A 16,183-nucleotide genomic window follows, 5' to 3' on the forward strand; every position below is an offset into this window, starting at 1 on the left:
CAATATAATAGAAGTGCTCTGTGTTACCGGTGCTGTAGAGTCAAACTTTAGAGCTACGTTTGAGGCCAAATCCCAACAGGAACATGTAAAGGGGCGAAGTGGGCCGACAACAGCTCAGACTTCAATAGATTAACCTCAGCAACCCCACCCAGCACTGATGCACACAGGAAACCTAGTTTTTCTGAATGTGACTGAAGATAGTGATGCAGCAATCACTCGCCCTGTGACCAAATTCAGTCAATCTGCTCTAATCTTTGACAAACCGCATGTTCTTTGATCCACTTTTAGAGTCGAGGTGAGAGGCACACGTTTAGCCTGCAGCACGCTTTTTCTTAACTGATTACAATTTTAAGCATTTGATTGTTGAATTAAGGTTTACAGAAAGGAGTGTGCATGCGAGTCCTTAGAAACGGAGAGTTAGCAGCAGCACGCCTCATGTAAGCAGATTGTGGCGGGGACCTTTAATGCATATCTTCAGCCCTTTTGTCTCCGGCTGTTTCCTGGTTGATCACAGTGAATAAATGCCACCAAGCGCCACACGGTAAAAACAAGAAGACAGTAATCAGGTCAGATCTCAAAGAAGGCACCTTGGCAACGCCAGGCACAGAAAAACACTGTTGTTTTCACCTCTGATGTGTATCTGTAAGTCATTTCTCTAAAACCTGCATGGTGCTTGTTGCCATAATACAACCTGCTGTTACAAAAAAGGAGGTTTTAACACAGGACCTCCTGTCTAGCAGTGAGTTGTTTTAACTGCATTATGCAATACAGTGTTTGTACTTACTTTATAAACATGATTGAAATAAAATAGAGATTTGGCAATCAGAGACTTGGGACGGACTTCTGATTGTCTGTTCTTGTAAAGCTTTGACCTGATTTAGATTTCTTTTTAGGAAGTACAATCAACAAAGCAGTGTGCGACAGAGCCATCACTGTGAAAAAGAGTTCTACCTTTTAAAATGAGAACTGGATGATTACGGCGTTGACAATTTATCAGCTTTTGCTTGTTATCTTGGCATTGGGCACAGTCAGTGTTACCAAACGTAAACATGATTGTGTTCCCTGGACAACGTAGGCCCAGTCATCTCTAGACAACTCAAAGGAGAGGAACTATTGGGCATTTAGCCCTCCTGTTATCTGCTGTGGTTGACACTGGGTCGATTCGTTCACAATGTTTACATGCACAAAATTTCATGATCGGATTAAAATGTATTCAGATTAAATAATCGGATAGTTCCGTTTATATGGGCACACAATCAATTAATCCGATCATAATGTGCGTTTATATGCTCCTGGCTTTATTCAGAATAGAACCACTCTGAAATGCGCTGTTATCAATTTCCCCTAAAAAAATACATAAGAAGAAGAACTTCCATCTTTGCTGAACACGTCACGAATACACAATGTTTACGTTGGGCGCACATGTGCACTCGGGTCAGTTTGCCACATTCAGAATAACTTGATCCTGACAAGCGTTTACATGCATGTTGAATGGATTATCATTCGGCATAAACCACCCGTCTCATTCGGAATACAATTTCATTCCAATTGAGCTTCATCCCATCATCATATTCCAGTTGGTGTGTTTATATGACGCTTTTTTATTCTGACTACTTTTGTCCATGTAAACTATTCAATGAAGCATCCCCAGAGCAGCCGTGAACTGAGGTCCTGTAGCAGATAGCGCCGTCTCGCACCTGAAGAAGTCGTCTATGCAATGGCCTAAAGCAGGGGTCTTCAACCCTGGTCCTCAGGACCCACTATCCTGCATGTTTTAGATGTCTCTGTACCACCACACTGAATCAAATGATTGCATGACCTCCTAAGCAGTCATCAAGGTCTGCAGAGGCCTGTTACTCACCCATTTAATTAAGTCAGGTGGGTGGAAGCAGAGCAACAGCTAAAACATGCAGGACAGTGGGTCCTGAGGACCAGGGTTGAAGACCCTTGACCTAAAGTATAAAACGGAGCAAAATGTCCGGCCTCCACTGAAGCTTAGCTCTATCTCACAACAGCCTAAATTAACAACCTGCATGCCTCTGTTGAAAACAGTTTTATTTTAAATGGCTTCCTACCCTCGATGTGCTTCCTCTGACCTCATTTTTCTCACCTTTTTCATAAGCTCCAGGCCTCCACACTCAATGGCCCTGTGCTCGGCATGCGCTGGTAGCATTTAGGCTGGGTGCTTTCACTGACGGGAGCAGATCAGATTTAAATCAGCCCATCAAGCGTAAAAATCATCCGTTTTGCAGACAGTTTTAAGCTTTCTCTTCTTTCTTGAATGTACCATTTTGTAAGTAAACACGGTGAAGGCCTTACTGATTCGCCGTGCTGTTACAGCAGTGACTGGGCATTGCTGTCAAGCCAGTAGATTGAAAGCTGAGTTTTGCTTTTGCTGTTTAAAGATTATCAGGTTGCGTGTTTAAAATCTGATGAATCCCCCTCATCAGTGATTGCTTCCTCGTTATTCCTCAGAGTTTTGCCCAGGCGTGCCATGGAAGGGCCTTCAGAACATTGACCCTGAGAATGACCCCAACATGACCCCTGGCAGCGTCCCCAGCGGTCCCACCATCAACACCAACATCCACGATGTCAACCGGTACCTGCTGCGGGACAGGAATGGAGGTATGGAGCCAAGAATCAGACACCCCACCTGTAACTCTGCAGAAAGGCCGATCTGTCCCGCTGTACCCCCCCTACACCTCAGTTTTCCATGTCACCTTCGTATCCTGGTGCATCATGGATGATTTTGTTGGATTTTTGTTTTTAAATCTTGTTTTTATTGTCTGTCTTTGCTCATAACTGCGGTGTCCACAACAATGTAGCCACTTCCCCAGCTTCTCCACTGGGAAATGGTTCCCTGCCTCCCACCAGCGGTGATTGGCCAATCAGGGACTATTCTAGCTCTTTCAGTCTGTTGTCCTGTGATGGAGACAGCTCAGGTACTCATCCTGTAGTAAACCCCCTTCCTTTAAAGCCCAAAGGTTGATACATCAGTCCTCCCAACCCCTAACTTGTTTCTTCTTACTTATACATTTTCTTTTTTAAAGCCAAAACCACATCCTTGTTGTGATTGTGAATAATCTAGGCTTCAAAAGCTAAAAACCACAAAGCAACTAGCCCCACCCATTGAGTTCCCTGCATCAGTACCGCGCCCTCATGTCACATGTTTGTAACAGTTTGTGGGTTTTTTGTCCTGAATTTTAGTTGCAACATTTTGTTCTATATGTGAAACTGAATGTGACTCCTCTGTGAGATTACAGCGTTAAAAAGAGATGATCATAAAAGTTAGTGTCTTTAAGGGAAACTGCACGGTACCTTAATGTGTTTTGTATCGCATGAGTGGTTTAATTAAAGGAAGGTTTACATTTATATGTTTTTTTTAACTTTTAGAAGGAACTTATTTATGTTACTTTGACATTTTATCAGAGAGGCGGCTTGTTGCATTTTGCCTTCCAGTTCTGAACCCAAACCCAACGTTTTGCGGCTAACCCATCGTGGTTTTCCCTCCGGACTTAACTTGATTCTCCCCTTTCTCCTCATCTCCATCTTCTGTCCTCGTAAAGGTAAACTGACTGAAATGAAGTCCACCTGGTCCCCGGGACCTATTGCTCAGAACCAAGCCTCTCTGTCCCACGAGCTGTGGAAAGTTCCTCAGGGGCCGCGCAGTACCACCGCCCCGTCCCGGCCCCCGCCCGGTCTCACTAACCCCAAGCCCTCGTCCACCTGGGGCGGTAACTCTTTGGGCCTGAGTCAAGGCTGGAGCGGCGCCTACTCTTCTGGTGAGCACAGCGTCTGGTTGGAAACCAAACCCCCGGCTCGCTCACACGCATGCAGGGCTCGCCCATTGTGGAGGGCTGTGGCTCTTTGCTGTCAGAGCTTGTCATTTCATTTCTCGGCTCAGATTCTAAAGTAGTTTGAGAGTTTTCAGATTGATTTGTTTAACAGGGACAGTGTAGATGAATTTACTGTAAATGCATCAGAATTAGCCAATAGGCTATTTTTCATCCATGTCCCTGAACACATGGAAACCTGCTTCACAAAAAATAAATAAAAGATTATAGAGTGAAACAATACAAGCTTGAAATAGACTTAACTAGGTATGCTACTTCTCTTGACAAATACAATGAAGTAAAGCAGACTACAACATAAATGTAAATTAAGAATAATATAAAAGTTTCACCAGTAAAATCTATTTTAAACACTGGTACTAATAAATAAATAGAAATGTAAACTCATATTTATGTAGTACTCAGTACTAATATTAATGTTGGTTAATAAATTATGTGCACAAGTTAAAATGAAAACTGCTACATTTGTACCCAAAAATCTAAGTGCTGTTATAGCCCCGTAGAATTTAATCAGAGTACAATTTGTCTCAATCTTGTTGTTGTTTACTTTTGAGGTTAGATTTATTTTTTTCAGCTTGGGAAAAAAATTCCCAAGTGCTTATCTAGTATATTAGTTATTTATTATTACATGTTAGTTGATACAAGTTGGCCATAATGTGCTGAAACCTCATGTGAAGTGGTTCAGTTCAAGCATAAATTATTTGTTGTTGTTTTGTTTTTATTTTAATCTACATTTTTACTTGTTGAAAATCATGATAAAAATCATGATTCTGATGTATTTTTGCCATATTTTTCACCTCTAGTTAATTGTCTAAAACCGTTTAGGATGAAGCTGAATTGTACTGATTAATATCTGTTCAGAAATATTCTTTAGTCTAGATTGTTTAGAGTTTTCCTGATCGTCCTGTTTCTTTACAATAAGATTAATTTTGATGTGATATTTTTTTCATTTTACTCACCCCTAGTAAAAACCTAAAAACATGCCCAGTTCAATACTGAGTTGGGCGTTCAATAGCAGTATATATATATTTAAGAAGATTATTGTAATTGCACCCAATGTTATTATTTTATTCTCTTGAGCATCTAAAGAGAAGGTATCAGATTTCCATCAAACTCATCAGCAGGTATCGGGTTCTCTTTGATCTGCTCCCCCCCATCTAACACATGTTATACTGAAGAAGCGGAGCTGTGTTCACAGGTGGATCGCATTCACACAACCCCCGCTTTCGAAATGTCAGCCGAACACACCCTGTTAAACTGACATTTTGGGGTTTTGCCAGCTTTGCGTGTGACCTTGATTTGACTTGAAAGACTTACTGTCGAGCAGGAAAGAGGAAAACCTGTTTCTGTAGCGCAGACAGCTGTGCATTGAAGCATATGGCAGTTTCTGTGTCTCTAAGGTGCCTTTAAACAAATCTGCACACAGACTGAGTGTTGTAAACATAACTTCATGCTGTAAATAACCGCTTCCAGTTTAATTAACTCGGCCTGTGTCTTTCTGTGACAGAGGGAACCACATGGAGCACCGACAGCTCCAACAGGACCAGCAGCTGGCTGGTGCTGAGGAACCTCACCCCGCAGGTACGTTTCCATGCTCTTGAATCCTCGAATGATTCGTCTGACCTGGAGTAGTGGCCCTGCAATGATCCAAGCACCACCCTGCATGTCTACGCTCACTGAGAGGGCAAAATCATCTATAAATAGCGGCTGAGCTTTAAAATAGTTGTAATAATAGCTTTAAAATCCAATCATTTTACGTTTCTTTCCTTGTCTGTGTCAGATTGATGGCTCAACTCTGAGGACCCTGTGCATGCAGCACGGCCCCCTGATCACATTCCATCTCAACCTGACTCAGGGGAACGCTGTGGTGCGCTACAGCTCCAAGGACGAGGCCGCCAAGGCCCAGAAGTCCCTGCACATGTAAGCTCCCGCCACGTTAGCGTTGGAGGTGTCCGAGAACCGTTCTCTCACAGCTGCTCGGCTCGTGGACGAGGAGCACAGTTGGTACAGTGATTTCTTTAAATCACTGTTGCAAAAGACAGCACTAGAACATGGGTTGCGTTACAACTAGTGTTGCGCCGATACCGATACCAGTAGCGGACGGGGCTCCGATCCAGCACTAAAATGGTGATGACGGTATCGGCGAGTACCAACAAATAGCGCACGATACCATTTTGATGTTTGTATGTCACTTGAACGCAGCCTTCTCTCTCCCGACTAGTATTATACATGTTATATAAGTTCATGAAAGTTGCACTATTTTGGCATTTGAGAGCCAAAACTCAGGGTTTAAAAGAGATTATTCAATTATTAATGTAATCTTACTGTTGCACTACTATTATACATTTTATAATTTCACGAATGTTGCACTATTTTGGCCTTTGAGAGCCAAAAGTTTATTCAACTATTGTCACTCATTCCAGGTAGGCAATAAAAAGTTCTACTACCCTAAGTAGTATGCAGTTCTTCATATATACACACACACATCAAATTCAAACAGATGGTATCGGTATTGGCCAATACTGCACAGCCAGGTATCGGGGCCAAAAAATGGCATCGGCACAACACTAGTTACAACTATAACACTCAGAGTGTCTGCTGGGGGATTTCAACGCAAAATAGTGCTCTGTTCAATCCGTCATCTGAAAACGGTAACGAGTATGACTCAGCTGCAGACCTACCAAGAGATGGCCTTCACCTAAACTGAGACACAGAGAGCATTAATCAGTCGTTCAGGAGGCCCATGGTGACTCAGGAGGAGTCTGCCAACTTTTAGTTGTACAGTTATAATCAGAATATTGTAAAAAAAAGTTCAACTTTTTTTGTTGCTCATCTCAGAAAATGAAACTCGGATATGTATAGATTCACTTAGCGTGAAATATTTCAGGCCTTTATTTCATGTAATTTTGATTATTATGGCTGACAGACCAGGGAAACCCAAAATGCAGTGACTCAGAAAATTAGAATATTGTGTAAAAAATTAAATATTGGAAACTAATGGTCCCACCATAATTGGCTAATTAACTCTAATGTAATTAACTAAGCACCTGCAAAGGTTTCCTGAGCCTCTAAATGGTCTCAGTCTGGGTCAGTAGGCAGGGCAGTTATGGGGAAGACTGCTGACAGATGTCCAGATGGACAGATGTCCAGACTCTCCACAAGGAGAGTAAGCCACAAAAGGTCTTTGCTGAAGAAGGTGGTTGTTCTGAGCAAGGCCGATGACATCAAGCAAGCCGGGCTTCCTAAACACTTCAGCAGAACCACAGGCAGACCGCTTCTGTGCTACTCCGCATTGATGCGGTAATTCATGCAATGAATCTAGATAATATAGCAGTTTCCCTTCTCTGAAATGACAAAAAATGTTGCGCTTTTTCACGATATTTTAATTCTTTGAGATTTACCTGTAACACTCCAAAACAGGTTAAAGGCTAAAATATTGACTCAGATCTACAGTCAAGTGGTTCTGATCATAGAACATTCATGTTAGAATGGCCTAGTCAAAGTCCAGAGTTAAATCCCATTGGGAATCTTTGGCAAGGTTTAAAAATGTATATTCACAAATGCTCTCCAACTAACCTGACTGAGCTAGAGCTGTTTTGCTAGAAAATGTGAGTGCCGATGTTTACATAGGTGGTGGAGGAATAGCCCAGACAGGCCACTGTGGTTACTGCCAAAGGGGATTCTACAAAGCATTAACTCAGGAGGGTGGATGTTCTGTATTTGTAAAACATTTTGAAACCACATAACTTTTTCTGTCCCCTTCACAATTGTGTGCTACTGTTTTGACCTTTATTAAATAAAACCCCAATAAAATCCATTTAGGTTTCTGCTTGTAATGCAGCAAAATGTGAAACGGTTCCATGGCTATAAATACTTTGCCAGGCTTAGGAGAACAGGGATCCCCCCCACTGTTCCCACTTCATGCCCTCTATCTGAGTCAGGCAGCAGAAACAGGGAACAGCAACAAAGAAAACTTGAGGGAAACCTCATGCTCTTGCTGTCATCTTGGTGCTTTCCCATGTTTGCGGCACTTCAGCTTTTTCATTCTGACCCGACAGCGATATTTCTGCGTGTGGACAGTCACATGCCGCTGGAGGAGGGGAGTCATGCTGTCAGTCGCCGCACTTTCCTACAAGTGAATGTTGTAACAGATCATGCTTGGGAAATGAAGAAAAAAAATCCACTCTACTCATTTCTTTGTCAGGAAAATCCTTTCATCTGTTCAGCATGCATTTTTAATTTCCCTGGAAACATAACAACTTTAGAAAATGTCGTTTTTGAGCTTACGTGGAAGTTTAACAGTGGTCTTGCCCGAGAAGGACAAGTTCCACGTCTGCTTTTAATGTTCCTCTGCGAGTTAGTGACTCTGTTTGGTGTTTCTCTCAGGTGCGTGCTTGGAAACACCACCATCCTGGCAGAGTTCGCCGGGGAGGAGGACGTCAACCGCTTCTTTGCACAAGGACAGTCGCTGGGAGCGAACACCACCAGCTGGCACGCCAACCCAGGAAGCAATCAGAATCGGATGGGCGGGGCAACCCAGTCCCACACGATTGGCCAGTGGAGCAGCGGCGGCGGGGGCGGGGGCAAGGCCAGCGGGAACGACCTGCTGTGGGGCGGAGTGCCGCAGTACTCCAGCCTGTGGGGGCCGCCCAACGGAGAGGACGCCCGCGTGATCGGGAGCCCCACCCCTATCAACACCCTGCTGCCTGGAGATCTGCTGAGCGGGGAGTCCATGTAAGGGGCGATGCCACGGTCCACTACCCCCCATCAGCACCACCAGCACCCTATCGTGTCACCTGCTGGTGGGGGACCGGAAGCGAAAGCAAAGTCCAAAACGGAAGGAGAAGAGAGAAAAAAAATGGCTGAAATGAGCAAGAGCAAAACCCAAGCAAATCATGTGGCGATAATCAGTATCAAGTGAAACTGTTTCAAACTGTGAATTGTAAATCAGAAAGCTGAGGGTCCCCGACACACACACTCACACTGCGGACCCCGGCGCCTCTGCTTTACCCCGGTCCCTTTGTTTCACTAAGCTTTTTTTTTGTTTTTTTCCTCTCCGTTTAGTATTTCCCAGAAGGAAACTGGATTTCACTTACAGCATCTTAAAGGACAGAAATTGGTCACACCAAAAAAAAAAAAACCTTGTAGGTGTTCATTCTGGTTTTTCCCGAAATAAACACGACGTTCTGCGTGAAGCGTTTTTAGAAGAAGCAATCAAAGCTGCCATCTGAGAGGTTGTTTTTTGTTTTTGTTTTGATGAACAAACAAATGAAAATCCTCCCAAAGTAACACTGAAAGCAACCATTCCCAGCATATCCATGGCCAATGATGTTGTTCAAAGACCTCTACGTGTTTTGTTGATGTTTGTTTCTCAGCACTAATATTAGCCTTAAGTGCTCTCTGGCCCAGGACCTTCCCCAGCCACCTGACGTATTTTTAGTTTTTTTGTAAGTGAAGAATTAGCTGAAATCTTGCACAGGTCACCTCTGAGCCAACGAGGGGTCCAGGAGGCGGCGAAGCGCCCCCGGACCACCTGACTGGCACTACCAATCATCTGCTCAGACCCTCGAACTCGTCTCAAACGTAGGGTTTGCACAGCTGTGGACTTCTCCGTGGAAAACCCTGCAATTTTTTTTTTTTTTGTCCTTTTTTAATTGTCATTGTCGTCATTTATCACAAATATAAGCTGCGAGAAGATTAAAGATGTTCCCCTAGCTGCGCGCGGGATGTCCGGTTGGATCTAATCATCACCTGAAGCCTGGACCCCACTCGCTTACTGGTGCTTTGCCGACTCCTCTGCTTGCCCTCTGTTGCTGATCGGCTGATTTTTTTTTTTTTTCTCAGAGGACAAACGGAAAACAAAACTCAGTTTTACTTTGATGTGACAGTTACATTGTGCAATATACACCATCAACCTTTCTTCCGTCCATACTCCATTGGGGAGCTGGGTTTTTCTTTTTTTTTGGTTTTATGATTGTTGCTGATTTCAGCAAAAGACTTTGGAACTTTAAAAAAGCTCCCCCCCTCCTTTTAAACAAAAACAAAACAAACTGATTCCTTTCCAGGCATCAAATCCCTGTGAAGCTGTTGGGGAGGGGGAGAAAAAAAACTCTGAAGCAAAGAGGAAGGAGGAGGAGCTGAAGAAGTGTGCATTGCTGCAAACTGTACTGGAAAAAAAGTGACTCTGGGTAGAACAATGCACACTTCCTCTCTGCATGCCACCACCTCACCCAACAGAGACCCAAACCGCAGCCGGATTGGATGGATCTGGTTATCTTGGCACAATACCAAATTAGAGGGGTTTGAGGGGGGAGGGGGAGGGGGGTGGGTTCTCCTAATGCAGTAGACCTTTGAGTGTTCCTTGCGTTTGGTACTGTACAAACAGAAGAGACTTGAGACTTTTATAAATTCAAAGGGTTTGAGCATAGCACTTATCGAGAGCAAATCGCTTCAACTGCAATCCAATAAATCGAGAAGGAAAAAAAAAAAACATCAGAGAGCAGCAGAAACATTGCAAACCTCCTGCTCCTCTACGTACTGTATCTATTCCATGGAAACACGTTGGCCGCTGTTCCCGTTCCTCCGCTAGCAGGACGAAGGGAACGGCTAACGATTCTAAAGGCGAACAAAAGAGGAAAAAAATGCTTCTTTGAGAGAGAAAAACAACTGTTTGAAAGTGAATATCACTGTTACTCCAAAATCATTAGCCTTGTTCTGATCCGGAGGCAAGAGACTCCAGCTGTCAGTCGGGAAGGAGAGGAGTGCATCTGGGAAGTGGGGGGGTGGGGGTGGGGGTGGGGACGCGTCCACTGAGTGCCTCTTTGCTGTGCAGAACCTCCTCTTGGGCTCCTCAATGACTGGCCAATCACGGCTCTCTCTGCCACACATCTCCAACTGGGAGGAGGAAGGGGGGGGGTCGTCCTGCCGTCTCCTCCGTCTCCCGGTCCTTTACACAAAGATCACTTTAGCTGGAAGATGTAAGAGTCATATTTCTGGAATTTTTGCCAGTGTACTTTGTATTGTTTGGAGAAGATCTTTGTTTTTGGTTGTTTTTTTGTTTTTTTTTTAAATGTGTGCGTGTGTATGAGTAGTCTACATGCAGTGGTCTACAAGATAACTTGGCTGCTGAACTAGCCCTTCACTGTTCATATGCAGAAACACTTTGGTCAGAGGTGCCTCTGTATGTTCATCCTGTGTATTGAATGCAAAACGAGGATCAATACTACAGACCGTTAATGATTGTGTTGAACTGCTCGTGCTTTTGTTTTTTTTGGGGGGATTTTTTTTTTTTTTGACAGTATTCGTTCGTACTTCCAGGTAGGATATCGATGCGTAAAAGTTAAGGTCCTCTCAGATGTCGGGATGAGCGGGTCTGCCGCTCCGAGCTGCTCCTCTTCCTCGCTGCAGGCTTCTCACCCTCTGCCTGGCTGCTACCCTGTAACCTCCTCCTCCTCCACCACCTCAACCTGACCCAGTAGCCCTCCCCTACCAGAGACCAACTGACCCTCCTATACATTTCTATGCAAAAGAAAGAAAAAAACACACACATACACAAGCAAGGGGGGCTCTGTACAACACGCCAAACCCAACTTTGCCCCCGGCGAGCTCCTGTCAGCACTTGAAACGGGCCTCCGCCTCCGTTGATCAAGGGTCGGCCTTTTCTCTCAGTGCTGAAGACTTTTGTCCAGCCTAATCTCAGGGTAGGGGAGTCGATGTTTGCAAGTATGAGACGCAGCTCTCCATATCGGACCTCTCTGCGGCGAGAGCAAAAATAAGGCTCATGCCTCCAGTTCTGATCCACGCTGAAGGTGGCCTAATGCTATTAGTGCACATAGACGTTGCCAATGTATTGTGCCAATATGAATTAGCTGTGTCATACTGTATCTCTTCTGTTACCTGTATTGGAGGAGCTTTGATGACCTTTGCAGAGGGTGCAGAAGGCAGGAGCAACAAAAGAGCAGCAGCATCCCCTTCCCTTCATCCACCGAGGCTTTGTTTTTATCTGCAAGCTTTTTTTGGGGGGGGAAGTCCCCGTGCTAAGGAGAAACTCTTTACTCACTTTGGGGGTTCCAGTTTGCTACAGTGCACAGTTGATGGGTAATCCCGGGTACATATTTTTTTAGAAACCAAAAATAAAAATAAAAAAAATTGCATTTTAACGTCATTTTTATGAAGTTTGACATAAAAATCTTAAAAAATGCTTAAAAATTTTAAATGGTTAAAAAAAAGAAGAAGAAAATCTATATGTTAAAGCTCTGCACTTCTAGCTGAAACGTGTCCAGGTCGCCAGCCTCCACCACCGCCATCCTGAAGGGGTGGACATGGCGGCCGGGGTTGCGTTTTGTGGATGCTGTATTTATCTTGTTTTTTTTTTTTTTGTGTGTGTGTGTGTGTTTTGGGTCCCGCTCAAAGCGTGGCCCTGCTGAACTGTACATTTCCACACACCCAGATGGGTTCAAGCCCTCTGTCTAAGCCTCGCTCTCTCTTTCCCTGCAGCTACAGGAAGAGAGGGGCACATTTCAAGAGGTACAGTCTTTAAAAAAATAACAAAATATATATAAAAAAAAAAGGCTTGAAATTAATTTTGAAAAAGGAAATGGGGAAAGGCTACCTTTCAGGACTTGGGAGTCCTGCAGCACACAAGCAAAAATCACTATTGCCTGTTTCTGTAACTGCCTTGATCCAAACTCAGACAGACCCAATAGCCGAAGACCTCCCAGCATTCTGTACTGACCGGACAGCCCTGACAGCGAAGGGGGTTTCCCATGCTGCACCAGCATCGAGAGGCTCTCCTCTCCACAGCTCTCTAGACACCAGAAGTAATGTATTCTCAGCACGCACACACTTATGCATACAGTGGCGGGTTTTGAACTGGGCAGTTGCCCAGGGCGGTATTAGACAGGGGGTGCCCTGAGGACCACGTCAAATGAATATCAATCCGTTAGTTGTGGCCTGAAAGTGTTTTCTACTTCTTTCATGGATTTGCTGTTAATAGGTAGTCAGCACCCCCATATGTTGAGTAGGCATTTCCTGCTTGATGGTGCGAATAAGCTGACGTATTGTGTGCAGGACTGCACTGTATTTTGTTTTTTCCTGCCCCAGACTCTCAAATAAGTTCTGCATTGTAATTGGTTGGGAAAGCAAAAGAAGGAAGGGGCTTGCCCAGGGTGAGATCATACATGCAAGAACCGCCACTGTGCATATACACACACACATATATACACATATACTGTGAGTACCGCATGTGGTATCACCTCTTCAGATTTCTTGGACCGTAACCTCTGAGGCTTTTGTCGTGTCCCCCCCCCGCCCCCCCAAAGGTCCTGGTTTATTACAGCCGATAAAGAGCAATATGTATTCCCCGCCAATAAGCGATAGAAAGGAAATGATTTGGGGTCGAGTGGAAACTGATACTTGATTGATTGAAAGCGACGTCTTTCTTACACGGAGTTAGATATGCACGATCTGGATCCGAAGGCGTACCACTAGTACGCTGTGTATGCGTGGGCTTTGTTTGTGATTTGCCTTTTTGTTTAGTTTTTTTAACCCAACCTGAAGCACCTGCTAAGTTGCATATTTTACCCTGTTGTTAAATCGCAGACATATCAAAACTACAAAAAAAATATTATGTAACAAAATACTTGAATCATGGAGCGCCAATAACATAATGTGAAGTCAGTAATGATTGCTCTCTGTCCAACTGGCAGGTACATATGTGGGCTTTTTTTTTTTTTTTTAATGTCAGATACGTATGGTATATTCCAGATTTGGGGGGAAAGAAAAAGAGGTCATCTCAGATGTTTGTATGAATGTGTGCTCAAAGAAACTGTGTACTCGGCACATGGCCTGCTGTTATGTTCTACTCAGCGTGTAACGGTTTTTTGTTTTTTAGGGCTTTTTTATGTCTAATTCGTTCTGATTAACTTCTAATGTTGCACTGAGTGTCTTCTAACCCTTGCTCAGCTAATCGTGGGTAAACGCGTCTAAGTGCAGAAGGGCGACGGTGACAATTCATGTGTACATGTTTACTCAATGACTTGTTTTTGCCCCTCCCCCGTTCTGTCTGTAAAAAAAAATTATCTGCCCTATAGTGGCTTCTATTGTGGGATATCCCATTTTAGGATTATCATGGAGTATTGCACCACTTTGTTTCAGTTACGTAAAAATGTAGCAAAAAAACACAAAAAAGAAAGTCTAAAAAAAAAAATTAAAACTTCAAAAAAACGGATAAAAAAAAAGAAACAAGCTAACTGTGGCCATAGATAGCTGTAGAAGGACTAGTAATCCAGAAGTGAACTTGTCAGAGAAATGTAAAGGGATAAAGCATGGGAGGCGAGTTTATGACCCATTTCAGAGGTGCCTATCTTTTCTGTCTCGGTTTTTGCAAAAGCCACCTGTCGTTTACAAGCATTTTCATTTGTCTGAGGCTCACGAAAACAGGACTCTACAACACGAATGTTCTTGAGAAGGACAAAACCCATCTTCCATCGAATACGGACGTGAAAATCTTGCGAAGATTTGACTCTGCTTCAGAACTCTGGGATCGATCAGTGTTTGTGTCGTATTTGAAAGGAAAGTCGTTTCATTTTTTTTCTTTTCGATGACTATCTCTGTGCGTGTATTGAGTTGTGATTTGATGTTTCCTGTAATACTGGCGACGCAGTTCGCTCACTTTCTTGCACACTCGTTATAAAAAAAATAAAATTTAAAAAATGTGGATTTTTTTTTTTTTTTTGTCTCAGGAAGGCCAGGGTTCCAGATTCCAACCTCATCAGTTCTGTGTTTTTTAACGGTGGAAAACTACAGAAACTGACACCTATTCTACACCAAGCAATCACTGAAGTTTTAGTAGTTCACGGAATAGAAAGAGGAACCTTGTTTCATTAACACGACAAAAAGAAAAAGTTAGTAGAAGTTACATGTTTACCAAATAAGACTGAGAATCAAATTTCTGGGCGAAACGCGGAGCGCTTTACATGTGAAATCCTAGTAGAAATTGCTTTACATTGAAAAGATGATCAGTTTGTTCAAATGACAAGTGATTTTTTTTATCTTTAATGTCCTCTTAATTTTCCATCCAGTTGGGGAGCATTGTGCAAGCCATTGTATTGTATTTTTTTTCTTTCCATCATCTCTCCTGTCTGATGTAGACCATGTATGTTCCTGTGACTGAGATGATATTTCCTCCCATGCAACGGGTGGTTTAGAAGTGGAGGGATGAGGCTGGGTGTAGAAGGATTCTGATCTATGCACAAGTGGGAGGGACTAGTCCAAACACCTGCAGATGTACTGCAGGTGGCGGTCAACCAAGACTCTGGGCTTTGGGGTTTGATGTTTTGGGACGTTTTGTTTTTCGTGTTTTTTTCCCGTCGTTCATCTCTCTCCCTCCCAAAGCCTCGTCTTTATCTAATGTTTAAGCAAAACTTTACATTGCGTCATCATGCTGTGTAATCCTTAACCAATGAGCGCTTATCTTTCTGCTGAAGCACTGTGGGTTGGACTGAAAAAAGCCCATCATTTTTAAGGCTGTCTTATATATTTTTTTTTTTTTTTTAGGGGGAGGAGGGAGGGTCAGAGAAGGGTGGGTTTGGGTATACTTTGCCTTTGCCTTTCTCTTCACTTTGGGAAAAAAACATTAAGGAAAAATGTCTGTACATGAAATGCAAAGTTGTGGCTTTTAATGTTTTTTTTTTTCTCCTCATAGAATGTGATTGTTAAAAACATGCATTGGAAAAAAAACAATGTTTCCATGAGTTATGGAGCTTCTTTCAGACTATATTAATAAAATACACATTTTCTCGTCTGTTATTCGTTGCCTTGTCCTTTTTTGTTCGTGGGCGTCGGGCATTTTTTGTTTTGTTTTTTTGCCATGAATGGCTAAGGAATTGTGAAATTAGTTCTGAAGATTTGAGAACACGGGGTGTGCGGTGTGTTAATGTTTATCTTGTACGTTACAGAGTTGTGGATCGCTATTTGGGCCTCTTGTGCTGTTTTTGATCATCAACCAAAGTTCAGTACAAACCACCATTGCACTGAGTTAGCAGGGCTCCACCCAAACCGGATTTCTGTCAGACCTGTACAATTAAGAATCCCTGAACTAGAACCTGTCAAAACAGAAATATGAAATAGGCATGAGTTTGGGGATAGATTATTTTGTCTTTACTGCCATTATTAGGATCTATCTATGGGTCTTCTATTTGGATGGGATCAACCTGTTGGGCACTAATTTCACAGAACAAAATTTCAATGTATGCATCCATCAGGCACCCATTATGACTTCCTGCAAAATAGTGTTTGTCCAATGCCCTCCCCCTCTTTTTGCTGACAAAGCT

The 16,183-nt window shown here is 43.2% G+C and overlaps 1 protein-coding gene across 4 annotated transcripts in view; it reads left to right on the plus strand.

Annotated features, from left to right (window-relative positions):
• Nucleotides 1-15,659, plus strand: part of tnrc6c2 (trinucleotide repeat containing adaptor 6C2) — a 56,997-nt gene extending 41,338 nt beyond the window's left edge. For 3 of the 4 annotated variants that reach the window (XM_036136801.1, XM_036136803.1, XM_036136802.1), the window contains 6 exons: nt 2,476-2,625; nt 2,826-2,942; nt 3,567-3,782; nt 5,359-5,432; nt 5,632-5,771; nt 8,238-15,659. In XM_036136801.1, coding sequence (XP_035992694.1) covers nt 2,476-2,625; nt 2,826-2,942; nt 3,567-3,782; nt 5,359-5,432; nt 5,632-5,771; nt 8,238-8,589 — 1,049 coding nt within the window. In that variant the 3' untranslated portion in view covers nt 8,590-15,659. The remainder of the gene's footprint in view (nt 1-2,475; nt 2,626-2,825; nt 2,943-3,566; nt 3,783-5,358; nt 5,433-5,631; nt 5,772-8,237) is intronic. The other variant, XM_021321842.2, reaches the window with a different exon arrangement.
• Nucleotides 15,660-16,183: the final 524 nt, after the last annotated feature.

This window comes from Fundulus heteroclitus, chromosome 5 (assembly GCF_011125445.2).
Source record: "Fundulus heteroclitus isolate FHET01 chromosome 5, MU-UCD_Fhet_4.1, whole genome shotgun sequence".
NCBI classification, from domain to species: domain Eukaryota; kingdom Metazoa; phylum Chordata; class Actinopteri; order Cyprinodontiformes; family Fundulidae; genus Fundulus; species Fundulus heteroclitus.